General features: G+C 43.9%; 1 protein-coding gene across 2 annotated transcripts in view; it reads right to left on the reverse strand.

The window, feature by feature from the left end:
* PCSK2 (proprotein convertase subtilisin/kexin type 2) overlaps positions 1-27,570 on the reverse strand; it is a 307,137-nt gene that overhangs the window by 121,070 nt on the left and 158,497 nt on the right. For both annotated transcript variants that reach the window (XM_062202269.1, XM_062202268.1), the window contains 3 exons: positions 17,991-18,104; positions 15,890-15,998; positions 2,220-2,257 (listed from right to left, as the gene is read on the reverse strand). In XM_062202269.1, coding sequence (XP_062058253.1) covers positions 2,220-2,257; positions 15,890-15,998; positions 17,991-18,104 — 261 coding nt within the window. The remainder of the gene's footprint in view (positions 1-2,219; positions 2,258-15,889; positions 15,999-17,990; positions 18,105-27,570) is intronic.

Raw genomic sequence — 27,570 nt, forward strand, 5'->3', positions numbered from 1 at the left:
GAATGTTTAAATAAATGATAGTAGTAGGAAATATGATGTAGCTCTTGAAATTGTGTCTTGAAGCATATTTAATACTATAAAAATGGTCATCACAGATCAAGTAGACAGGGACCTAGTAGACATGCAAGAAGGATCCAGTTTCACAAAGAAATATACACATGGAAAGGAAAGGCCCAAATATTAAGGATAGTCATATTATGATTAGTTTTGAATCTTAACACTTTTCCACATTTCCTACAGGGAACAAGTATTTGTTTTTTTAATTAGGAAAAGTGTTTTGGGAAAAGAAAGAAATGGCCCTCAGTATATTCTGATGTTGGAGATCCAAGCACAGCTGGTACCCCTCAATTTGGATGCTTCACTTCTCAATTTCAGATAAAGTTTTTGATGGATCACACCAACCACCAATACTGAACTTGCAGTTCATTAGACCTGGGAGGACTTTTGTTTTTCACCCTGTGTCAATTAGTGTCCCTTTTTAACCTGGTCACTGGTGTTGGAGCAGCATGCCAGCAAACACCAGGGCTGGGTGAGAAGGGAAGGGTGCAGAGGTCAATTTCAGTGTCCATGGCCTTGGTGGGGCAGGGCTGTGTGTGCAGGAGGGAGGTCATGAAACATCAGCTTTCCAAACCCCTGGACAGACACCCCACCCCGGCATCCTCCAAGCGGTAAGTCTGAGCAGTTCTATTTTGGGAAGGTGAGCAGGACCCTATGAGGATGCTCCATGAGCTCTCTGTTCCAGAGATGCAGTGGACCACTGTGCACCTTGGTTAGGTGGCTCAGGATATCAGAGCCCTGCAATATACATGCTTCCCAGTCTCCTCTGCAGAGACACTTCCTGGTATCCCTTTGTGGGAGACACTGGGAAAGAGAGCAGGCACTGGAAGAGCCAGCCAAGGCCAGGAGTGTGGAGCTGACTCTGTCCATAAAAATCCATAGGCAGTTTTTCATCGTTCTCGCTACAGGAGTGGATTCTAGCCACTGGGGATATAGCTTTGGCTTGGAGTCTGCCCTTTCTCTCTAGACTGTGGTGCTGATTCATTCAATTTTTTTTAATATTAAAAAAGATGCTCAGCTCAATTTGTACTCTTTGGGCTTATAAGATCTATAGAGTAGCAGAAAAACTTTGGTATCAACGATTCCTCACATCCAGAACGCTAAATACATGAAAAACCTCTACTTTCTTCTGGCAAAGTAGACACATATGCTGTTCACAGCCAAGGACCTGAGTGTCAACTCTACACATTTTTGCTTATTAACCATCCTTCCAACCATCTAAACCTCGTTCCCCTAAATATGAGTCTCTTTAGCTACTAAGATAACATTTTTCATCCCGAGATTTGGAGTTCCTAGAAATATAGTTTAGTTGAAGTCAGGAGAATTTTTAGAGGGTATACCACGGCTCGAGTACCGTACTCCCTGGGGTTGGAATAAATGGGTGGATGATGTTTAAAAGCTTGGTGGTTTTCATCAGGAACCCAGCATGTGCCCTGCTTGATCAAACGTGAACGTGTGTGGTTATAGCCGAGCAGTGTGTGCTATGATTCTCCGCTGACACTTATTTGTTGAGGCTACTAAACGGGATGCTCAATGTTGTGGGGAAGAAAGTATGCAGTGGTCCTATGCAGTGTTCTAACCCTCATGAAATGAAGATCGTAATGTGAGTTGCTGTAGTTTTTGGCTTTTTGTCTTCAGTTTTGTCCAGCAAAAACCCAAATGGCTTATTTCCACCCTTCAATTCAATATTGTCAGCTAGAGTTGCTTTAAGTCTTGCCAGGTCTCTCTCTTCTTTGCACCTTCCTCTACGTATTTTCTTGGCACTCTGTTCTCCCAGACTTCAAGTTTTTTTCTTTCTTTTCTTCTCACAAAGCCATTGTCGACACCTGCTGCCAGGCCCCAAGCCTTGTTCATTTGCTTTCTGGCCTCAGTGGTGGCTCTAACAATTTGGGCACTTTAATGTGTATGTGTGCTGTGTGCACATGTTTGTGAATGCATGGCTTCCTGTGTGCATGCATGTGTGCCTGAATGAATATGTTTCTACCTTATTGGACACATGTGCACGTATATAAAATATGCATGCATGTACCCCAATACGTTCCTGTGCATGCTTGTGTGCACACGTGTGTGTGTGTGTGTACATGGGTAGGTTCCCAGTAACCAGGGACACCAAAACACTTAAGACAAACACATTTCTCCCTCCAAGCTCAGCTTGTACTTACATAGTTGGAGGCCAGGTCCGGGTGGAGATAGTCAATCCCTGTGAAAAGGCAACAAGACAGGAACCAAAGATTAGTACTCCACACTGTGTCCTCAGCAGAGCTGCCTAAGGAAGCAGTGTCCGTACCTGGCTGGGGCCAGGGCAATGCCATGGTCATGGGCACTGGTCCCTGAGCCCCTAGCCTGGTGTTTTCCTTTCTGTGTGAAGACAGGCTGCTCTGCTTGCATCTGTCTAGCTGCTTCCAGACACACTTCAGAGGAGTGAAGCCAATTAGTGCCTGGAGCCCTGGGATAACACTTCCAACACGAATGTCAGCACTAAGGGGCTTAGTGACCGCAAGATGGATGGCTCTTCAGAGCAGTGATCTAAAAGAGATTTGTAGAAATCCTGGCATTTTGAAAGCACCGACTGGCATTTCTTCTGAAATGGAGCTGGCCGTGGGGAGGCAACACAATTATTATTTCACAAGGCACGGGCAGCAGTGGGTTAGGAGAGCACAGTCGGGCATGGAAACAAGGGGAGAAATGCAGCTCGGGAAGAAAAGCCATTAGGCAGAGGGCAAATGGATTCCAGCAAGGGGTTCCCAGCTGGGAGCTCAGGCTTGTCTCTTTCCAGGAAACCAGAGGCCTCAGACCTCTCAGCAGGAGGCCTGTACTTCCTCCTGAATGTGGGCCTGTCTTGTTGCCCAGAGCTGCTCCAAGGGTTGAACCATGGTCTGTGAGCACTGCTGAGCTCCCTCAGGCCCTTGGACCTCAGAAAGCAGCGAGGGACTCCAAGGGCAACTGCAAAGCCCTCATCTGGGTCTGCAGACATACTTAGGAGGGTTCTTCCAAAAGTTTGCGGAAAATGCGTGGTATTAAAAAAAAACTTGCCGGCACCGTGGCTCAATAGGCTAATCCTCCGCCTGGCGGCGCCGGCACCCCGGGTTCTAGTCCCGGTCGGGGCACCGGATTCTGTCCCGGTTGCCCTTCTTCCAGGCCAGCTCTCTGCTATGGCCCGGGAGTGCAGTGGAGGATGGCCCAAGTGCTTGGGCCCTGCACCCCATGGGAGACCAGGAGAAGCACCTGGCTCCTGCCTTCGGATCAGCACGGTGCGGCCATTGGAGGGTGAACCAAAGGCAAAGGAAGACCTTTCTCTCTGTCTCTCTCTCACTGTCCACTCTGCCTGTCAAAAAAAAAAAAAATATGCGTGGATGTCAAAACTTTGGCACCAAAATAAACTTATCTTTTAATTCCATCTTCCACGAACTTTTTGAAGTACCCTCGTAACCTTTGCAGGATTTATACCTCAGCATCTAGCGCTGGGAGACACAGGGCAGGTGCCTGAGACCTCCTAGCACAATGGCTGTGAGTGTAGGTTTTTGCTGTCAAGGATCACAGTTGGAGTCCCGAACATCCAATCACTGGCAGTGAGACTCTGGGGGGCTGCCTGCCCTCTTCGTGCAGGAAACCGCACCTTCCCTCTTTCTCTTTAAAAATAAAGGGGAGAGGGAGAGAAGAGAGAGAGAGAGAGAGAGAGAGAGAGAGAGAGAGAGAGAGAGAAATATCTTCCATCTACTGGACCCTTCCCCAGATGGCTGCAACAGCCAGCATTTGGTCAGGCCAAAGCCAGGAGCCAAGAGCTTCTGCCAGGTCTTCCATATCAGTAGTAGGGGCCCAAATGCCTTGGCCACCTTCACTGCCCTTCCCAGGCCACTAGCAGGGAAGCTGGATCAGAAGCCGGGAAGTGAGCCAGGGACCACATGGGATGCCAGGGCTGCAAGCTGCAGCTGTGCTTGCTTTCTTGCCATCGGAGCAAGAATTAAAGGAGCCAGTGTGTGTGGCTCATCTCAGGGGATGTTGCACTTAATAACCATATGAAGATGCAGTACTTAAAAGCCACAAGTATCATGAAATGCTCCCTGTAGCAGGCAGCTGCACTGTGTGCTAAGGCTGTGCTACTGTGGCAGCTTTGCCCTGAAAAAAGGAACTTGGATTAGGGCACAACGTTTGTGGCAAAATGGGCATTAATTTTTCCTGAAGGGAGGAGAGAAGTTCTACTTAGCTTATGGCCCTGTCTAAATACTGAGGAGTTTGTGGACTCAAAAGGCTTCCACAGCCTTGGCAGCTCATGACAAGAGCCTCAAGTGATCACTGACATCATAAATAAGAGTGTCAATTGTTAAATCAACAACAGGAGTCACTGTGCACTTGCTCCCCATATAGGATCTCTGTCCTTCTTGAGTTGTACTAGGAGAATTAACTGTAAAACTTGTTTTCAAACAGAACTTTATACTTTGTGTCTGTGTGGGTGCAAACTGTTGAAATCTTTACTTAATATAGAGTTGGTCTTCTGTATATAAAGTTAATTAAAAACAAATCTTAATGAAGAATGGGATAGGAGAGGGAGTAGGAAGTGGATGGGAGTGGGATGGGAGTGGGGGTGGGAGGGCGGGTGTTGGGGGAAGAACTGCTATATTCCTAAAGCTGTACCTATGAAATTCGTATTCATTAAATAAAAGCTTTCTAAGAAAAAAAAAGGGGTGAAGGGAGAGCTCTCCATGAACACTGAAAATAAGTCATGTGAGCATAAAATAAACTGTTGTCCACCTACAAACCAAGAGAATAATCAGAATGAAAAATAAAATGGAGTTAAATGACTGGTACTGAAACAGTATTTTTATACTTTGCGTTTCTGTGTGGGCGCAGACTGATGAGGTCTTTGCTAATTATATACTGAAGTGATCTTCTGTATATAAAGAGAATTGGAAATGAAAAAAAAAAAACAACCTGGTGTTAAAATGGAAATGGCATAGAAAATTAATTATTTTGAAAAAAAAATTATGTAGGATCTCTGTCTTTAATGTGCTGTACACTGCTATTTAATGCTATAATTAGTAATCCAATGGTAGTTTTTTCACTTGATGTTGCTATATGGGCAAAATGTTGAAATCCTTACCTAATATATACTAAACTGATCTTCTGTATACAAAGAGAATTGAAAATGAATCTTTACATGAATGGAAGGGGAAAGGGAGCGGGAGGGGGGAGGGTTGCGGGCGGGAGGGAAGTTATGGGAGGGGGGAAGCCATTGTAACCCATAAGCTATACTTTGGAAATTTATATTCATTAAATAAAAGTTTAATAAAAAAAAAAGGTAAGCTTATTTTGGTGCAAATTTTTTAAAGGTTTATTTTATTTATTTGATAAGGTAGAGTTACAGGGAAAGACAGGGAGAGACAGACAGAGAGAGATCTTTTATCTGTTGGTTCACTCTCCAAATGGACACAATGTATGGGTCTGGGCCACGCTGAAGTCAAGAGCTTCATCTGGTCCCTGGGTCTCCCATGTATATGGCAGGGACCCACGCACTTGGGCCACCTTTTGCTGCCTTCCCAGGAGCATTAGTAGGGAGCAGGATTGGAAGTGGAGCAAATGGGACTTGAAACAGCGCCCACATGGGATGCCAGCATCACAGGTGGTGATTTAACCCATTACACCACAACACTGGCCCTGGTGCAAACATTTTTGGTATATATGCATAGACTTTTTAAAATATTTTTTTGAAAGGTAGAGTTACGGAGAGGCAGAGGCAGAGAGACAAAGAGGTCTTCCATCTGTTGGTTCAGTCCCCAAATGTCTGCAATGGCTGTAGATGGGCTGATTTGAAGCCAGGAGCCAGAAGCTTCTTCCAGGTCTTCCACGTGGGTGCAGGAGCCCAAGGACTTGGGGCATCTTCTACTGCTTTCCCGGAACATAGCGAGAGCTGGATAGGAAGTGGAGCAGCTGGGTCTTGAATGGGTGCCCATATGGGATGCTGCCATTGCAGGCAGCGGCTTTACCAGCTACACCACAGCACTGACTCTGCATAGGCGTTTCATAGTACCCATTTTCCATGAAATTGTTGAAGACTATTTGTATATATGATTTCAAATTAATTTGCACTATAATAAAGTTATCTTTTAATTTAATTTTCTATGAACTTTCTGAAGTACTCTCATGTTAGAATGCATATTTCTTTTTATTTGTTTGGGAGAGAGAAAGAGAGAGAGGAGAGAGAGTGAGCGAGCACACCCCCATCTATTGGTTTACTCCCTAAATGCCAGCAACTGCTGGGGCCGGGGCTGGGGCCGAAGTTGAAAGCTGGAAACTCAATCCAAGTCACCCATGAGGGTGGCAAATGTTCAATTACTTGAACAGTTACCTGCTGTCTCCCACAGCAAGCATAGGCAGGAAGCTGCAACTGGGAGTCAGTGCAGGGGAATTAAACTCCTGTATTCCAGTGTAGGACATGGACAGCTCAATCACTAAACACCTAGCCCATGGATGCATAATTTTAAAAAGAAATTTCCATTTATTTTTTTCTGGTTAGACCAGTAATTTCTGGACTAGGAGTCACCGAATTGCAGGGAGTTTCACTGTGGTAATTAAGACATGTGAGACATTGTTGTCTTCCTGGCTGCATTCTATAGCTTGGCAGAGTATAGCAAGTCACTCTCCACCCACAATCATGTTTACTTCTTCTGTTGGTTGACTTCTCAAATGGCTGCGATGGTCGGAGCCAGCCAGGAGTCAGGAGCTTTTTCTGGGTCTCCCATGTGGGTACAGGGGCCCAAGGACTTGGGCCATGTTCTTCTGCTTTCCCAGGCCATAAGTAAAAGGTTGGGTTGAAGAGGAGCAGCCAGGACATGAACTGATATCCATATGGGATGCTAGTGTCGCAGGTGACGTCTTTATCTACCATGCCACACTGCCAGTCCCTTATCAGTAGTTCTTACTGTTATTTTTCAAATTTAATTTTTTATTGAGAAAACACTGCATTTGCAACAAAACTGATACACAAAGGTATTTTTTTAAGTAAAAAAATTTAGCTCCCATATATAAGAGAGAACATTTGATATTTGTCTTTCTGTGTCTGGCTTATTTCTCTCAACATGATGTCCTCCAGTTCCAACTATTTTGCTGCAAATGATAGAGTTTCACCCGTTTTAAAAAAGATTTATTTATTTGTTTGAGAGGGAGAGCTACAGAGAGAAAGGGAGAGACAGAGAGAGGTCTTCCATCTTCTGTTTCACTCTCCAAATGGCTGCAATGGTTGGAGCTAGGCTGAGCTGAAGCCAGGAGCCAGAAACTTCTTTCAAGTCTCTCACATGGGTGCAGGGGCCCAAGCATTTCAGCAATCTTTCACTGGTTTCCCAGGCCATTAGCAGAGAGCTGGATTGGAAGAGGAGCAGCCAGGACATGAACTGCTGCCCTTATGGGATGCCGGCAACACAGCAGGAGGCTTAATCTACTATGCCAGTGCTGGCTCAAATTTTATCCTTTTTACAGTTGAATAGTATTCTGGTGTGTGTGTGTGTATCACCTTTTCTTTAACCATTCAGCTGATGATGGACATCTTGGTTGATTTCATATTTTGGCTACTGTGAACAGTGCTGCTATAAATATAGTGGAACAGTATCTCTTGATATAACAAGTTCACATATTTTGGGTATATACCTAGTAGTAAGATTGCTGGATCACATGGTAAGCCCATTTCTAGTTTTTAAAGAAATCTTTGTACTATTTTCCATGGTGGCTGCACTAATTTATGTTAACATCAACAGTATATAAGGGTTCCCCTTTGTCTACATCCTTGCTGGCATTTGTTACTTTCCGTTTTTTGGATAATTGTCATCCTGGTAGTGGTGAAGTGATATCTCATTATGGCTTTGATTTGAATTTCCCTGATGACTAGTGATATTGAGCATTTTTTCATGTATCTGTTGGCCATTTGTATTTATTCTTTTGAGAACTGTCTACTCAGGTCCTTCACCCATTTCTTTTTTTTAAAAAAAAGATTTATTTATTTATTGAAAGTTAGAGTTACAGAGATATAAGGAGAGGCAGAGAGAGAGAGAGAGAGAGAGAGAGAGAAAGAGAGAGAGAGAGAGAGGTTTTCCACCTGCTGGGTTCACTTCTCAATTGGCTGCAACAGCCAGAGCTGTGCCGATCTGAAGTCAGAAGCCAGGAGCTTTTTGCAGGTCTCCCAAGCGGGTGCAGGGGCCCAAGCACTTGGGACATTTTCTACTGCTTCCCCAGGCCATAACAGAGAGCTGGATTGGAAGTGCAGCAGCCGGGTCTCAAACTGGCGCCCATATGGGATGCCGGCACTGCAGGTGGAGGCTTTACCCGCTACGCCACAGCGCCAACCCCCTTTACCCATTTCTAAGCAGGATTGGTTATATTTTTGTTGTTGAGTTTTTTGAGTTGCTGATATATTTTGGATATTAATCTGTTGGATAAGTAACTTGAAAATATTTTCTCCCATTCTGTCAGATGTCTCTCTTCATTCCATTGATTATTTCTTTGCTGTGCAGAAGGTTCTGAGTTTTATAGAAACCTTTCTCTAGTTTTGCTTCTGCTACCTGCACTTTGGGGGTCTCATCCAAGAAGTCTTGAAGTGTTTCACCTACATTTTCTTCTAGCAATTTCATAGTCTCAGATCTTAAATTAAAGTCTTTGATTCATCTTGAGTAGATTTTTGTATATGGTTAGAGGTAGGGATCTAATTTCATTCTTCTACATATTTATATCCTGTGATTCCATATTCTGATAGAATTTAGGAGAAAAATGTTTTGAGAAACAGCAGTCTTCTTTTTTTTTTTTTTTGCATTTATTTTATTTATTTGAAAGATAGAGTTACAGAGAGGTCTTCCATCTGCTGGTTCACTCCCTAGATGGCCGCAACGACTGGAGCTGCGCCGACCCGAACTGAAGCCAGGAGCTTCCTCTGGGTCTCCCACATGGCTGCAGGGGCCATCTTCGACGGCTATCCCAGGCCATAGCAGAGAGCAGCCGGGACTAGAACCAGTGCCCATATGGAATGCCGGCACTTCAGGCCAGGGCATTAACCCACTGTGCCACAGTGCTGGCCCCAAGAAACAGCAGTCTTGTAGTGGTTATTTAGACTGGTAGTTAAGACAGCTGTGTCCCACTTGGAGTGCCTGAGTTTTGATTCCTGGCTCTGGCTTCTGACTCTAGCTTTTTGCCAATGCAGACCCTGGGCCCAGTGGTGATGGCTCAAGTAACTAGGTTCCTGTCATTTACATGGGAGGTCTGGATAGAGTTCCCTGTTACCAGCTTTGGTCCTGGTCCCATCCTGGCCATTGCAGACATTTATGGAGTGAACCAGAAAATGAGAGCTCTCTCTATCAATCTCTCTGCCTGCTAAATAACATACTAATAAAAAGAAATTGTAGTCTCCGTTGTACAAAGGGAAAATATTGGAGTGAGGAGCTAATTTGAGACCAGAAGAAAATCAGAATGAAAACAAAACTCACTTAGCCTGGTGAGGGTCTTGAATAAGAGGAAGACCAACTGTTAAGATAGGAGAGATATGGACTTTAATTCATCCTGAATGCTCCCGATCTTGACTGATCTTGGAAGCTAAGCAGGTTCGGGCCTGGTTAGTATTTGGATGGGAGAAGAAATGATTATTAATAGAACTGTGAGGGATGACACAGGATTTAGAAAAAGTAATAATGATCTAAATAATGAAAAAGATAATCAGGTAAGTAGATAGTATTTTAATACCTTTGTATGGTTGATTTTCTTTTGAGGTGGAATTCACTGAACGCATCTTCTGCATCTGCTTATTAATTTTTGAATTCTTCCATTATTAATGGGCTCATTCTTATTTAAGTGTAGATGATTTAGATACAGAACCTGGGCTATGCTCACGGTCTGTTGGGGGAGGGGAGAAGAGACTGACTCATCACCACCCGATTGTGATGAATGTGACACAGAAATGACACACTTCTGTTCATTAATCATTAGCATCCTGTGATTAGTTTGAATCTTTTCAGGGAGTCTAATTCACAGGAGTCCAAATTTGCAGGAAGTTCTGAGAGTTTTGGAGACCTCTGGGAACCTGCAAGGGGTTCCATGAGCATATTCTCAGTTAGAACGCTGCTTGCTCAGTTGAGTTGTGTAGCATCCCAGCACCTTGGCCCTGAGCTCGATTCCTTCCAGTGCCCCAAGAGAGCTGGCACCTTGCACCCCAGGCCCCCTGAATTAGATGCAGATGAGAAGGAGGCCGCAAGGAACATGATGTGTTCTCCAGACAGCTGCTCAGTATCTCCCACGGAGACTGCCTCCTCTTCAATCTCAGTGGGCTTGTGACTGCTTCTGTCAAGGGGCTGTAGTAGAACTCCATTGCATCACTTCCAATTCCAACCGAGAAAAGAGCAGGTTTCTTCACCTGTTCCCTCTGGATGCTCACTCAGGAGGCAGCTAGATGCCAGGTAAGAAGCTTGTGCAGCATAGTCAATCCTTAAGATTTTCAGTTTCTTCAGCATCCATTTTGAATATAGGAATGATTTTCTCAAACCAGAATCAGGATTTAGTTACCCCCTGTCACAGTTTCCAGTACTCTGCCACCTTCCATTGCCTTGATGCAGTCAATCCAGATATCTGCTCTACACAGCCCATTCACACAGTTCTTCCTCTCAGTCACAGTGTGAGTCCATGGAACTCATGCCTGCTTGCTCCACACTCACTGATTAGAACTTCCTACCAGAAACACACCTATAAAATGCTCTGGATCCCAGCAAGGCTTTGCCCACAGGCTGCTTGTTCTTTCTCTTGCTTATTATTCACTGGTGGAATGTGCATATCCACAGAGCTCCCCTTTCTCATGGCTTATGTAGGCCACGCTCCTCCCCTTCTCTCTTTGGGACCTGGAAGTAAATACTACTTCCATTCCATATGTTTTATCGGGTTGCTTCGCCCATGTCTCATCTCTCATCTGACACACACACCCAAACCCAATCAACCGGACATCCGTTAGAGAAGAGCCCTGGGGCTTCTGCTGGTAAAACCTAGTTTCCTGGGGCTGGTGCTGTGGCACAGCAGGTTAATGCCCTGGCCTGAAGTGCCAGCATCCCATATGGGCGCCGGTTCGGGTCCCAGCTGCTCCACTACCGAGCCAGCTCTCTGCTATGGCCTGGGATAGCAGTAGAAGATGGTCCAAGTCCTTGGGCCCCTGCACCCATGTGGGAGACCTGGAAAAAGCTCCTGGCTCCTGGCTTTGGATCAGCGCAGCTCCAGCCATTGTAACCATCTGGGGAGTGAACCAGTGGATGGAAGACCTCTCTTTCTCTCTGCCTCTCCTTTTCTCTCTGTGTAACTCTGACTTTCAAATAAATAAATAAATTTTAAAAAATGCAAAATCTAGTTTCCTGTGAGAGGGATACCTTGTCACAGGCAGGACACTTAGACATTAAGGTGTCCACAAGGATAAAAGAAGAATTCTACAAAAAGCATTGCGGTAATGTGAATGTTTGTGTTCCTTCCACGTTCATGCCAAAATTTAAGCCCCAAGGTGACTGGGATTGGTGCCCTTATAAAAGGGTGAGAAGAGTTCACCTTTATTTGCCCCTTCTTCTGTGTGAGTCCAGCTCCTTCGGAGGAGGCAGCAACAGGCATCATAATGCAAGTGCGCAGTGAGCCTTAGCCAGACACTGACCCTGCCAGTGGCAGCATCTGAGGGTTCCCAGCCTCCAGAACTGTGAGAAATCAATTTCTATTATTTACAAATTACCTAGCCTAAGGTATTTTGTTAGAGAAATGGGAATGAACTGAGATAGTCACACTGTACACATCACAGCCAAATCTCCTGGAGCCTGTCAGGGCAGGCTAGAGTCTATAGGTATTCTTGTGACCAAATTAGAGGACAGTACTGGCACTCCCCATACTACAATGACAGCCGGGTTCCAGTGGCAGCCAGCATCAACCACCAGCCATGGGAGTGAGCTACCCTGGAGGTCCAGCCTAGTTGAGCCTTCACATGATTGCAGCCCAAGTAACATCTCATCTCAACTGCATGCAAGACCCTAGGTGAGAAATGCCTAGTTAGCTGTTCCTGAATTCCTCTCACAAAATCTTGAGCAAAAGTTACTGTAAGTTGCAAAGTGTTGGATTCATTTTGTATTCAGCAGTAGTAATTGGAACCGCCACCTTACTGGGCTATTGTATTGCTTTTCTATGTGATAGAGAGTTGAGAATCCGTTAGAAAGGACGGGGTGATTGTTAACTCCTTAAGCTTGAATCTTCACTCACGTGGGTGAGGCCCCATTCACAAAATCCCACCTGCAAGGCAGGACTGAATGGTGGGTTTCAAGGACTAAAGATGGGTGGTTAGAATTAGTTGTCTTTGGGAAGTTTCTTGCTTCCCTAAATCTCAGCTGCTTCATCTGCAAAATGGGAACATTAATAATAGCAACCTCAAGGAATAATTGCACTGTGTTTCCAAAATTGTAAGCAGTGTCTAGCACATAGTGAGCACTCAACAAATGTTTGTTACTTTTTTTGTGATTTCAGCTTACAGCTCTTTTTGGTCCTATCTCAATGGACTTCAATCGTTTTCTGTTCTCTCTGATGCTGGCTAAATCAAAACCTTGCCCCAGAACTTCCTAGAAGATCTTTGACCTTGGTAACAGCTACCTATCCTGAATTGTGGCTCAGCTGGGTGACTATTTTCCATTCTTGTGAATCATGATGATCACATCCCATTTTCCAGGTCAAGGCCCCAATAATAAACAATTCTATTACAATAAAAAAATGTAGTCATTACCATTAAGTGGCAATTGACATGCTTGGAATATCCCAGCAGACCCCAACCATGGGGGCACTCTTCCTGTGATGTATAGTATGTGGGAAAGACATTATGTTGAATCTAAATGAAGGCAATAGCTATTTACTGAGTGTCTAATGAGTCACTGGATGCAGTGGCAGTAGCTGAGTACAAGAGAGGGGTGGCTAGTCATTAAAGCTGGGCTGTCCACAAAGGGAAAGGCCAAAATACAGAGAACCAATACATATGAAATATTATATTATTTTTTCCTTAGGTATCAGTGTCAGCATCTTTGTCTGTCTTTGACCTTGGTTTGGAATATCTTGATGAGAGATTATCTGGGAAATAACACCAAACCATTCACATGTGTTGGTCCCCAGCCTCACCAGTTCTAAGGAGTTAGGAGAGAGAAGGCCAACTATAAGGTAAGAGAGGCTATGAGCATCTGTTCTTCTCCTTGGCATGTGGAAGGTGGCTGTTGTTCCAGGGTGCTCACCAAGCTAGTCAACTGTAGATTTGGAGAAGGGCTTAGTAACCATTCTTCTCTTCAGTTACCATACTGCACATGGTGAGTGCACATGGTGAGTGAAATATGGCCGTAGACACATTGTATTTCTTTGCACCAGGAGATGGGAGCTTTTTTCCTTCTCTGGCATCTGGACTGGACCTATGGTCATTCATCCAACAAAATGGCAGAGTGATGTTTGCCCATTGTGAGTTTAGCCTTTAAAAGCTTTCCCTTCTTTCTGAAAATGCCTACTCTGAGGAGTCCTGAGCCACCTGCAAGAAATCGGCTACCTTTCTGGGGACACTATACAGAGAGGAGAGGCCCTGGGACCACTTAGGGAGGGATGCCAAGCCATTTCTGCATCCCAGTTGAGTCTCCAGCAGACTCTAGCCCTAGCCATCTTCTGATTCCAACTGCATGAGACACCCCAATGAGACCTGCAAAAGAACTGTCTAGTGGATCCCCCATCAACCCACAGGTAACTGTGAGAGATAATAGGGCTGCTTGCTTAAAGATATTGAATTTTGAGATGATTTGTTTTACAACAGTAGATGACCAAAACAATGGAGAAGCTGGGTATTGTGAGAGGCAGAGAATTCACTTTTTTGGACCCAAAAGGCCACTAGTTAGCAGAGGAAATAAGATTAGACAAGCAATGCTGCTGATATTTCCTAAGGGGCTTGGCCTGTTGGTATGAAACAGAGTTAGGAGTCATCCTCTCCTTGCTCTCTTTGGGAAGAACAGCTTAAGAGTCAGTCAAGGGGGCTACAGTTAAAAAATTCCGAAACAGGCATTGACAGTGGTGTTCCACAATGGGCATGTGTTGCCACTGGCGAGTCATTTTCAGGGTGGCCTCTCTGGTCCCCGGCAAAGCATTTCCTCTGTTAGAAAAGGTCATCATGGTGTGGGGTAGGTAGGTTCTCCCAAACCTAGATGCATCTTTTTCCTGGGTAAGGTGGCTTCAATCCCTTTGGACATGTTTCCAAGCCAAAGAATGTGGATGCAAAAGACATCCACAAAGTCGTGACGCCTGTTCTCATCCACTTTGGTGTAGAACTCCTTTCTTCTTGTGAAAACTAATGGCCACTGGAGAACACTTTTTCCTGCACTTCAAAACATCTTACACATCAGAAGACGCAGGGGCACTGTTTCTGCGTTGACAGTTAATGAGCTCACACAAAGAGAACACAGATTTGAAGCATGCTGACTCCCCTTGTTTTCCTCATCAATTCTGCTTCAAAGGCTTGCTTTAGAGAACACAGCGTTCTTTGAGGACCTTCCGAAGGGAAAGGCTCCATTGTTTCATCCCTGTGTGACCTGTGTGTGTAATTGGGCTGATAATGCACACTGGTGCTCTTTCCTGGGGGCCCAGCTGCCTGATGAAGGGTAGAGGCACGTCCCCTGTGAAATGGCTGTAGGGTGGTGACTACAGAGTCCCAGGAGAGTCAAGGACATGTGTAGTTGGAAAAAAACACCAACTTATCAAGCCCATGGACTTCCATACCATAAATTAACTATTTCAAGCTACAGAAAACAAAGCTCAGCTAAATCTTTATCTGGCAGGTGTACGGCACAGAAAAACCTTAGAGGGTGGATGCAATACAAGGTTATCAAGGACTGCTTTACAAAGGTTCGTTGTGAAAGTGGCAATAAAGTCAAATATCCCCAAACCACAAGTCTGTTACTAGAAAGCTGTTTCATGGATCTAGAACCATATACCAGTTAACATAATTTTCTATGACAATGTAAATCAAACTGAACAGAATTTCATTAGACACTAGTTACATGTGGCTATCAAGAACCTGAAAGGACGCTAGTCTGATTAATTACAACTTTATTTTATTATTATTATTAATTTATTTTCATTTTACTTGAAAGGGAGGGAGGGAGAGAAGGAGAGAGAAAGATAAACAGACAGAGATAAATCTTCCATCTTCTGATTTACTCCCAAATGCCCACAAAACCTGGGGCTGAGCTAGGCCAAAGCTAGGAGCCCAGAATTTACATCTGGTCTCCCATGTGGGTGGCAGGGACCCAACACTTGAGCTATCACCTGCTGCTTTCCAGTGTCTGCCAAGTTGGACTGGAAGCAGAGGAGCTGGGACATGAACCCAGGCACTTCTATATGGGATGCAGTCATCCCAAGCCAAATTCCAACTGCTGCACCAAATGCTTGCCCTCAAATTTTAATTTTATTTAGTTTTTTATTAATTAAATGACCTTTTAAATAGTTATATATGGCTAGTGGCTCCTACATTCAACAGTGTAGACTGAGAACATTGATGGTAAATAAAAACAGGCTTAGCAGGTATTTTAAGGTAAGGTGTAAGCAGTGGCTCTATAAGAAATTATGGTTGAGTGACAGGCAGCTTTCAGTTCATTTGTTTAGTTTAATTTAATAACTATAAAAATATTTGTTAAGAGCATCATCAAGTTTGAGGACCACTGGTCCAGAGTCAGGAGAGGATGTGATTAAGTGCAATGTGGTCATCAGGTCCACTGTCTGGAACCAATGAATCTTTTATATTCTGAAGGTATGCAAAATGATATGAAGGCTTTGAAATACTCACCATCATCCATAATTCCAATGGTCACGCCTTTTCCTGTGTATCCCAGCTCCCAGGCTTCTGCCACATTCAAATCAAGGCCAGGAGTTCCATCAGCTTGCCCTGTGTTTATCTGGTACAAGGATTCCAAAGCAGGGAATCTTGTTAGGGTGGGCCTGCAAACCACCTGCATAAATATTGGCTTGACTTGCTCTGCAGTCATTTGATATTCTAGAGCCAGCTCAAAGGCCCCATCTCCCATGAAACAGTATTCTGGGTGTTCTTTCTCCTCCACCCCCATCTTACAGATGTTCCTATCCATTTTTTAAAAAATAAACAATTGATGCTTTCTGTTTTATGTAAATATGCAAATAGTTTCAATCCCCACATCGCTTAAGCTAGAATGCTGTCTTTAAACTTCTACATAAAAACCTTAGAGTCACAAGAAACCCTTCCTAGTGGGGAATTAAATGCTCACTCGCATAGATCTTTGTTCATATCTCCCATTTTGAATTTAGCACATATTGTCTTGGTTTATTCTTATTTGAACATAATTTCCTCACTAAATAACAATATACTTTGCAGGAAGGACCATGTCCCATGAGCAATTTCAGTACCATCACACTCAGTCTTGGTCACAAATATTTGTTGAGCTAAATTAAAGAAAGATGGCTCACATTGTGTTCATGTTCTAATGCAGAAAAATGAAACCATGTGCCCCCAAAACTCAAAAGAAAGAGAAAAAGAAGGAAAAACAAAGAAAGGAAAAGAAAGCAAAATTCCAAATTAATATGTCCACTGTACTCTTTCCCTGTAACTTTTTAACTTCTTAGTTACAAAGATTTTCTCAGAAATGTGCAGGTTATCTCAAATTTGATTATAAAAAATAGTGACATCAGAGCTCATATCAGCCATGATCAGTGGCTATTATAGTACAGCTAAAAGCTTTGTGTGAATGTCACTAGTGCTACTTACAAAAATCACTGCTATTCTCGTTGGTACAGGTTACCACTATACCTGTCCACCCACTCTGAATTCAGAATGGCCAATAGTAGGCGAGCTCATGTGATCACATCCAGGCAGAAGCTTTAAGAGCCAGTGTACAAGCTCCCCCTTTTCTTTGTGAAAGTGCTTCTGAAAGCAATGTTGGGATGCAGCGAGGTGCAGCTTGATCAGCTTGGGTTCCAGAAGTATTAGGAAGCACTGGTCATGTAGCAAGAATGAGAACTAAGCTGTGACTTTCGTAGGCCACTGAGATTTCGGGGTTTATTGTTACTGCAACAAACCTAGCATGTTCTGACTAACACACGATGGCTCAATTGCCCAGCTTGGGTTTTCAGAATTCCATGCGGAAAAGCACGGGGCATGGTCAAACTTGATGCAGTGGGAAATGAGGTGCATTTCTTAACAGAGGAGTTCACAGGGCAGTAATTTAGCTTCCTCTCTTCATCTTTTTAATCTTAACTAAAATAAAGCTCCATTCACTTTTATAAATTATTCATTTTCCTTCAATATGCTGTGCAGTTGGGGTTGCTTTGGAATCACTGATTGTCTTTTAACCCTAACTCAAGCAATCCACATGAATCATAGTATACTGCTGGTGGACATACCCACTTCACTGGGTTGCCTGAATCCTGCAGCAATAGAACTAATTTCCTGCTATCACTTTAGGAAGCATCAATAGAAAGTACTTCTGCTGGTTGAATCCTGAGGTACTTGGTTTGCTCCTTGTGAAGTCACCTGTTTCTTTTATGTCTGTGACTTCATTATGTCCCCCATTATTCTGCCTGTTGGAACCCCAGGATTACTTTTTCCACACCTTTGATTTGACTTCTGTGCAATTTTGCAAGTCCTCACTCACAAACTGGTGCACTTTCAGAGACCTGGAGGATGTGATCAGCTTTTGGTAGCAGCCTTGACCCAGGAGATCATGACTATTTAGCAGTTCCAGAAGAAAGCAGATGAGGGGACAAGATGCCCGAGTGGTGACAGAAAATCAATACATATTGGAGGAGATGTTGAGTCGGATGCTGGCTAACACCCCACTGAATAATGAGGACACAGAAATATATCTCTCATCTGAAGTTTCAAGATGAGAAATGTTACAAGCAGTAGAGACACTTACCAGATACCACTGCTTTGTAAAAAGAGGATCATTCATATTGATGTCGATCTCATTGATGTCTCTGTACCCTCGCTTTTTCCGGTCAAATCCTTCCTGTTGCAAGGCCATCTTTACCTGAAAGGACAATACTGGTGTGTTACCTGAGTACCAGCCTGAACACTTCTCTCTTGGAATTTAGTTCCATGCATTCAAATTTTATTTATAAATAACATGGTTTCTTTTCCCCTCTGCCAGAACAAGTCCATGTACCTTATCACGTCATGATTCCTTTCAAAGAGCACCTACTTATGGCTGTGCTGAGCAAATAAGTTTTGGTGATGGCTTAAAGTGAGCTTCCTTAAAATAAGGATTAGATGGAGAAAAGTATTCTCAAAGGAGTTAAAGGGATATAGTCATCAAGTGAAAACAAAACAATGGAGCATGTCTATGTATCAAGGAAAAGAGACTGATGTGGATTCAAGGAAGGGGAGGGTGAAAACTGTGTAGATCATTATTTTTGGAGGACATCCCCTCTTTTACAGTTATTAACAGAACTGTGCTATTACATTTAGAATAAGGTGACAAAAAAACAAATAAACCCAAACATCTGCTCTGAGAGTAAGCAAAGCTTCAGAAGGTATGTGAGTGACTTTTGAAAAGAGATTGTTGGATGGCACTGCTGTCTTTGCATTTATTACATTTAATTTCTAGATGATCAGGCAGAACTCTGAGCTCTTGGATGGAAACAACACTTAGGAGCTGAGTGAGTGCCAACAGGCTGCTGGCAATAGCTGGGCCTTGTTGCAATCAGTGAACTTCCTTTCACTCGGGCAATAACTAATTTATCCAATAGCTGTGGCTAGCCTCCAGATGTCTCCAAGCTCAAGGACTAGGCACATGTGCAAAATGATGTGTGCTGCACACTTATTTTCTTATATTTTGTGAGTCAACATCCATTTCCCCTCTTCCCAAATTTCTACAGTGTATTTGGAGGGACTGCCTTGAATTCACTGGGTTCTGTGGTGGTCAGAGGGAATTGTAGGTGCCCACCTGCTGTAGACACTGAGGGCTTCCTTGGCTTCCAAGTGGCTCGATGCTGTCTCTGTCCCAGGATATGAATCTGATGCAAGGGGAAAGGAACCCTTGGAGCTTATTTATCTAAGAGGCTCACTTGCCAGACTGCCCTGGGAAAATGTCTTTGCTGTGATTTCTGCAGCCTCACCCTGGATCTCCCCCAAGACTGAACTTCAGCCTCCAATTGATTATGAGCCCCTGACACCTGTCCAACAACTTCCCTTTTATGGAAGTGATTGCTGCTTGCAATAAAGAACTCCAATTGATACGGGTGAGACGAGAGGATGGCAGGGTCCAAGACAAGAATGACTGCAGAAAGGGAAGAGGAAAGGGACCACAGCTGCAACTCCTGTTGCCTGGACTATGGCATAATCTGGGTGAGACGAATTCCTTACTTTGCTCTGCACATGTAGAGGCCTGAGGCTCCTTTCCCAGAAAAATCATGTTACTATAAACTCTGTACACATGGAAAAGAGGTGTAAGTGTAGCATTGGCTCTGTAGGCTCTTTGGATGTATTTCAATAAGGCACATTTTCTGTGGAGAGCTTTAAACAATTACCGCTAAAGAAACTGGAAAGTAGGGGACGGTGCCATGGCATAGCGGGTAAAGCTGCTGCCTGCAGTGCCCACATCCCACATGAGTTCTGGTTTGATTCCCAGATGCTCCATTTCCGATCCAGCTCTCTGCTGTGGCCTGGGAAAGTAGAAGATGGCTGGCTGGTGCCGCAGCTCACTAGGCTAATCCTCCGCCTGCGGCGCCGGCACCCCAGGTTCTAGTCCTGGTTGGGGTGCAGGATTCTGTCCCGGTTGCCCCTATTCCAGTTCAGCTCTCTGCTGTGGCCCGGGAGTGCAGTGGAGGATGGCCCAGGTCCTTGGGCCCTGCACCCGCATGGGAGACCAGGAGAAAGCACCTGGCTCCTGGCTTCGGATCAGCACAGCATGCCAGCTGCAACGCGCCAGCCATAGTGGCCACTTGGGGGGTGAACCAATGGAAAAAGGAAGACCTTTCTGTCTCTCTCACTGTCTAATTCTGCCTGTCAAAAAAAAAAAAAGAAAAAAAAAAAAAAAGAAAAGAGGATGGCCCAAGTCCCTGGGCCCCTGTACCGGCATGGGAGACCCAGAGGAAGCTCCTGGCTCTCGCTTCTGATCAGCCCAGTTCAGGCTGTTGTGGCCATTTGAGGAGTATGGAAGTGTATGGAAGACCTCTTTCTTTCTGCAACTCTGCCTTTCAAATAAATAAATCTTAGAGAGAGAGAGAGAGAGGTCTTCCTCCCTTGCTATTCTCAGGGTAAAACTGGAAATTCCTAAGGAGTGGGGCAGGCACTTTTGACCTTGCTAAAGGTAACTTTTGGGAAAAGCAAGCATTTTTGCACCCTCAACTATGGATGGGTATTTTTTTATAAGGGTAAACATCTGGACTTAATTCACATCCATGAATTGGAGATACATTATGATTTAAATATACATACATAAAGGGGGGCACTTTATAAAGTCCTTGGAAAAAAGGAACTGAAAATGTTCATTTTGGTGCAAAAAGTTTTGAAATCCAAGCACCGAAATAAATATGTTTTAATTCCATTTTCTGTGGGCCTTCTGCAGTATCCTCTAGATGGATACATGTAAAGGTCTATGTGCATCTCTCTCTCTAGAGATATTCTCTAAGAATCAGATGCCAAGATGGGTTCAAATGTGTAAGGGTTTTATTAGGAGAGAAAATAGAAGAAACTGATGCAAGTCTGCCCCCAAGTTAAGGAGAGGGTGAACAAGGATGGGAAAATACATTCTTTAATTCACTGTAGCCTAAGGAAGGTCTGGCTAGGCTGTGGAGGATTGAAACTTGGCTGTCAGAGGAATTCTGTGTCTCCTAGGGCTGGGCCTGCCTCAATACCCCTGTCTTGCTCTGTCAGAAGCTGGCAGCAGGAATGGGAAGGATGGCCTTATTGCCACATAGTCATAGATTTCAGAGCACAGTAGTTGGGGTCCTTGGTCAGTTATTCACCCTGAAGTCAAGAGTCTGCCTTGTATATACTCTCACGGCTACCGTAGGGTGTGTGTGTGTGTGTGCATATACTCATTAATGGAGAACACTTAAAATGTCAAAGGAAATGTATAGTTCTCAAGCTGGGAAGACAGTCATGACAAACCCTTCCTTTGCTATGGAAGCAATATTCAAACAAGAGCATCACTTCAGTTTGAAAAGGGAGCCTGAATTAGACTACTGTGGCCCACAGTGAGGCCTTTATTTGCTCTAATCACTAAAGGGAGGCCTTGAATGTTTTCCAGTGAGGGCTTCCCATTACACTGGATTCCTTGTCATGAATAACTTCTTGAAATGACACCTTGCCCTGCTGGGCTCGCCAGGAAGCAAGAGCAGCCACCATGTGGCAGCTGGAAAGTTCTCATCTATATGTGGTTTCCTAGCAGTACAAGAACAAAAAGCCAGCTTTGTCCTTTTTGTATCAGTGCAGGAATGGCTACTACAATCACTCCAAACTCAATTAGACCAAGTGCACTGTAATGAAAAGACTATCTCAATTCATTTCCATACAATTAATTTTTAATTTCATAAATTAGGTTTTCATGGGAATCAGCAATGCCTTGGAACACTGCACTCCCTGGACTCCACCCCTCCTTGCAACAGAGGGGCTCAGGAATCCTAGGAGAGGCAGTGTGCCGAGTCCCTTAGTTCATCATCCTGCCTCGGTGACCAGCTCAGTTACACCTGCACAGAGAGCAGTGCCTTTGCAATTTTCTATTTCCAACTGCTACACACAAATAACCAGAGAACAGTTTTTTCCCCCCACAATGACAGCATGAAACACTTTCAGTGGTTTTAATTTTTCTGGGTTTTCGTTCAATCCTACTTCGACTTTTCACATACTTAGCACTCATACTATGGGTAAAATTGTGTGTCCCTACCTCACTGAGTTTTCCATCATAACATGCTGCTACACAGCCATCATGTTTTAATTCTTGTGTGTCTGTAGAGTCAAGGTTCCATGATCTATCCAACTATTTTCCTCTTACTGGTCATTAGATGGTTTTATGTTATAAATGAAATTACTATGACCAGGGAGATGAAGGTATATATTTTTAAAGACTTTTGGGGAAGATTTCGGAAACCTATGTGTGATAAAGTCCTTAGTGTCAGAGAAATATTTTCTAGTGTTTGAAATATATTCCTCACATTATAACTAAAAGGCCACTGACTTCTCTCTTTCTCCTCCTCTTAATTTTAACCTTTCGCATATGGTGCCTTTTATTGCCATTTAGACATGACTCCAATGATATACACACAACTTAATCATAGCTTCTTCCTGTTTTAAAAAAATAATGTACCATTAGCTTCAATATTCAGGTTATAAATATTTCCCCCAATTGGACAAGTGACCTTAACATTAGTAATAATAAAAATATGAGAAGTAATAGAAGAATGTAGAAGTGTTTGTTACTGGGTAGTATTTTATTGTAAATGAATAGATGGATATTCTATTTTAGTTCAACTTTTAAACCTTAAGTTAACATAAATGCACACATGCTACTCAAACAACTCCACCTACCCCATACCCCTTCTAATTCCTCTCTTCAACGGATGATTTCTCAGTTGACAAATGGTTTCTATGCATGTACAATGTGCCAGCTATGGATCCCAATAGACTGGAGCAGAAACCACGCCCACACACTGGCATACCACTTTACAGTCAGGAAGGCACTTCCATTATGTTTAATCTTCTCGACAAAACTGAGGGCTACTGGGTCTTGTTACAGTTGAGGAAATGGAGTTCCAGAAACTATTGTCCAAAGGTTAAAAACATGGCAGACTTACCTGGGCCGACCAATTCTGAATGCTGTGAACTTTCTAGCATTCTGCATTGCTTCCCCCTAAGGGCATGTAATGCAGTCCACCTTCCAGTATCTGGGACAGCTTAGCTTAGCTGTAACTCTCTAAGGACCTGGGCCATGCTTACTTCCCTACCAGGCTGATAATTAAACAGCTGTTAATTAGCAGTGAATGTTCAGGGAAAGGCCAGGAGAAAGGGGACTAACAGGGAAACCTGCCTCCAAAGGAAGTGAGGATCATCTCGGCTTGAAGTAAGTGCAGAGAAAGTGGCAAAAAACACAAAACGAACATGTTGCTGAAAATCCTGGAGTTTATTAATCTGTGAGGCCTTTGATTATGTCACACTATTTTCTGTACCACTAAGAGTTATTTTACTTATTGCTGTTATGGGTTGAATGAAAGACACACCAAGGTCCTAACTCCAGGACCTTAGAATGTGAGCTTATTTGGAAACAGGGTCACTGCAGAAGTAGTCAGTTAAGGTGGCGTTACGCTAGCATAGGGCCCTTGATTCAATACAGCTGGTGTTGATATAAAGCGTGGACAGAGACCCTGGGTGCTGCCACCTGTAGATGGAGGAGGTGGAGACTGCAGTTACGCCATTCGAAGCCCAGGGATGCCTGGGTCTCCAGAAGCTGGGAGAGGCAATGCAAGATCAGCTGCTAGAATCTTCAGGGAGCACGACCCTGCCAACACCTCAATTTCAGACTTCTGGTCTCCAAAACTGAGAAAATAAATTTCTATTGTGCTCAGCCACTCAGCTTACAGTATTTCATTATGGCAGCTCCAGGAAACTTAACACAACCATGAAAAATGAAGCAGTGTCCTAATGCTTCATTCTCATCATGTAAACTATATTCTGTACTTCAAGGGCTCTTCCAGTTTTATTTGAACAAAAATTGCTTTACTTTATGTAACTTTTGCCAAAAAAGAAAAAGAAAAGGAAAATGTTAGCCAAGTAAATTGGTTACCATGTTCTGAAAACTTCTTCACATTCAGAGCTAAGTCAGAATTGTGCATGTCTGTGCTTTCTCACACAGCACTATCTGTGCCAATGTGTGCACTGTAATCTAGGAAGTCTTGAACGAGCACTCCACTATTGTCTCCAGGATATTTTTCTCAGCTGCCAACCCTTATTCTGCAAATTCAATGTACCATCCCAGACGATGACAATTTCATCACTCTTGTCTTTTGCTGAGGGCACTTGTAAGACACAGACAAAACCCACACATTTTAGAATTGACGACAGATGACAGTGTTCGATTTTCTAGATTTTCTGAAGACAAATTTTTGAGAAGTTCCCAAAGTGAACTTTTCTGTACTTGCCCCACCCCAGGACTGGAAGCCCCTATGTAGGTGAGCTGAGGCACAGTCATCCATGGGGGCAGGTGCTCTAGTCACTGACGTGGGTCAGGATCAGGGGCTCTGGATCGGGGCGCCACCACCGAGGGTCTGAACCCTGCTTCTGCTCCTTACCAACTCTGTGTCTTTGAGCATAATGGTGAACTTCTTGCCCTGAGGCTCAGTTTCTTCATCACTAAAATGGGAATTATATCTACTCCTGAAGGTTATGCCAAGGAACTAATCACAGCAGTTTCTGTGAAGCACCCGCCCATGACAGGTGTCCAGAAATGTCGATTTTATTAGTCCTCCACCTGAGGGTACACCCACATCATGGAGAAACCAAAACAAACCACATGCCCAGGCCGCACGGGGACTCAGGCAGACTCTCTCTGGCTGGGGCCAGGCATTGGCATTTTTTCAAATGTTCTGGGTGAGTCTGCCCTGCAGCTGGCCCACACTGTGAAAGACCCATCTCCATGTCTCGGAACTGTGGTGAGGCTCAAACAGGATGTGGGCTGTGGGTTCTTCACTGAACGATGCCTTGTGGATGTGAGGAGCCATGGCCTTGGGCATGCTGAAGGCATCAGCGGGGACACAGGGGACCAGGGATGCCCACTGACTCGGTGGTAACCTCTCCCAGTACCTGCCCTGCCCTGGTCCTCTGCAGCTTTCCCAGAGGTCAGGTCAGGTTGAAACATGTGCTCTCTAACCAGGACAAGCATCAGCAGCTCCAGGATAAGCTGTTTCTTTAATAGATTAAAAAATAGTCATTTTAAAACAGAGATGCAGGAAAGAAGAAAATGCATACTTCCTGCCTTCCTTCCTGATAATCCCCATTGGCATTAGAAAGAAAAGGTAACACATGCTCATGTGAGAAGATCAAAACAGTACAGAAAGTTATAAAATGAAAAGGGAACACTTTGTTCTCTTACTTCCCTCCCTGTTCCCAAATAGCTGTCCCCTGAAAGGTGGCTGCAGTCAATAACTAACATCTCATGCAGCCTTCCAGACCTTGTTTATACAGGTGCATATACACAGAGAAATGTTAAAAACACTGCACGTTAGTGTGGTCCTTCTATACTCTAATGAACCAAATGATAGTCCCCAAAATAGATGGATGTAACTTTTTTTTTAGGAAAAAGGGTCTTTGCAGGTGACATTAAGAACCTGGGATGAAATCGTCCCAGACAGATCACCTCGTCAGCCCTAAACCCAATTACAAGTATCTAAGAAAGGAGACCCAGAAGAGAGACGCCCAGAGGACAGGAGGCCATGAGAAATCGGAAGCAGAGATTAGGGAGACGTTGTCAAGAGACAAGGAGAGTCTGGAGCTTGGAGAAGCTGGAAGAGCCCGGGAAGGAAGGTTTCTCTTTAGAGCTTCCAGGGAGGGGCGGGCTCAGTCCTGCCAAGAATTCATTCTGTACTTGCGGCCCCCAGACTGTGAGCAAATACACTTCAGGTGCTTTAAGGCACCAAGCTTGTGGCAATTTGTTATGGTAGCCATAGGAAATGAACCCATGCAGTAAATGATTTACATATAATATCCAAATGTTTAATATCAGCACATAGGTACTACATATTGTGATATATAACCAGTAGATATTATTTATGTATGAGGGTACTTCAAAAAGTTTGTGAAAAATACAAGTGAAAGGTGTTTGTTTTAGAGGCCGGCATTGTGGCATGGCATAGTGGGCAAAGCTGCCACCTGTGAGGCTGGCATCCCATATCAGAGCACCAGTTTGAATCTTGACGGCTCTCCAATCCAGCTCTCTGTTCATGTGTTGGGGAAGCAGCAGACGATGACCCAAGTACTTCGGCCTCTCCACCCAAAAGGGAGACCTGGACCGAGTTCCAGGTTCCTGGCTCCAATGTTGCCCAGCTCCATCCTCTGTGGCCATCTGGGGGGTGGACCAGCAGATGGAAGATCTCTCTCTCTCTCTCTCTCTCTCTCTCTCTCTCTGTCACCCTGCTTGTCAAATAAATAAATAAATCTTTAAAAGTAAGATGTCCACTTTGGTGCAGAGTTTTTTTTAAATGATATAAGTGGGAATCTTCCCAAAGTTCATGGCAAATGTGTATTATGAAGAAAATATGCACAGATTTCACAATTCTTTTTTTTTTTTTGCATTGGAATACACTTATCTTTTAATTCCATTTTCCCACCAACTTTTTTACAATATTCTGATATAGCTAGTAAATAATACTGTAGGGGCCAGCGCTGTGGCGTAGTGGGTAAAGCTGCCGCCTGCAGTGCTGGCATCCCATATGGACACTGGTTCAAGCCCTGGCTGCTCCACTTCCAATCCTGCTCTCTGCTGTGGCCTGGGAGAGCCAACTAGTATGTCCTTCCATAGCTGAGAAGATAGTCAAGTTTGCTTCAACCATGTTGCGGAATAATACGCAGAGGTTAGAAGGAAACAAGAAACTCCTCAGAGCAGTAAAGGTTGACATTATCTTTTTGTAGCAAGACCTTTCTCTCTCTCTCTGCCTCTCCTTCTCTCTCTGTGTAACTCTCACTTTCAAATAAGTAAATAAATATTTAAAAAAGATTTAAATCTTTAAATAACTTTATTGAAAATCTTTAAATAAAAATTTATTTAAATCATTAAATAAATAAATAAATAAATAAATCTTAAAAGAAAGACAGACAATGGGTTTGCAATCAACAACTGAAATCGTTTGCTTGGGCCCCCATTTGGCACATTAAAAAAATAATAGTAATATTGTAATATAGATATGACATCTGGTATTATTTCTTTTAAGTTTACTACAAAAAGATAATGTCAACCTTTACTGCTCTGAACAAAGTCTTTCATTTCCTCTAAACTCTGTGTGTTATTCCACAACGTGGTTAAAGCAAACTTGACTATCTTCTCAGCTACTGAAAGACATACTAAGGCCGGCGCCGTGGCTTAACAGGTTAATTCTCTGCCTTGCGGCGCTGGGACACCGGGTTCTAGTCCCGGGTGGGGCGCCGGATTCTATCCCGGTTGCCCCTCTTCCAGGCCAGCTCTCTGCTATGGCCAGGGAAGGCAGTGGAGGATGGCCCAGGTCCTTGGGCCTGCACCCGCATGGGAGACCAGGAGAAGCACCTGGCTCCTGGCTTCGGATCAGCACGATGCGCCGGCCACGGCGGCCATTGGAGGGTGAACCAACAGCAAAAAGGAAGACCTTTCTCTCTGTCTCTCTCTCACTATCCTCTCTGTCTGTAAAAAAAAAAAAAAAAGACATACTAGTTGGCTGCATATTTTATTGTTAGTTTGTAGTCATGCTGCAGGGGATACTGTCACACACACATGCACACACACCCACACACTCTCATTTGTGTGTACCCACATG

This window comes from Lepus europaeus, chromosome 10, assembly GCF_033115175.1.
Source record: "Lepus europaeus isolate LE1 chromosome 10, mLepTim1.pri, whole genome shotgun sequence".
NCBI lineage: Eukaryota > Metazoa > Chordata > Mammalia > Lagomorpha > Leporidae > Lepus > Lepus europaeus.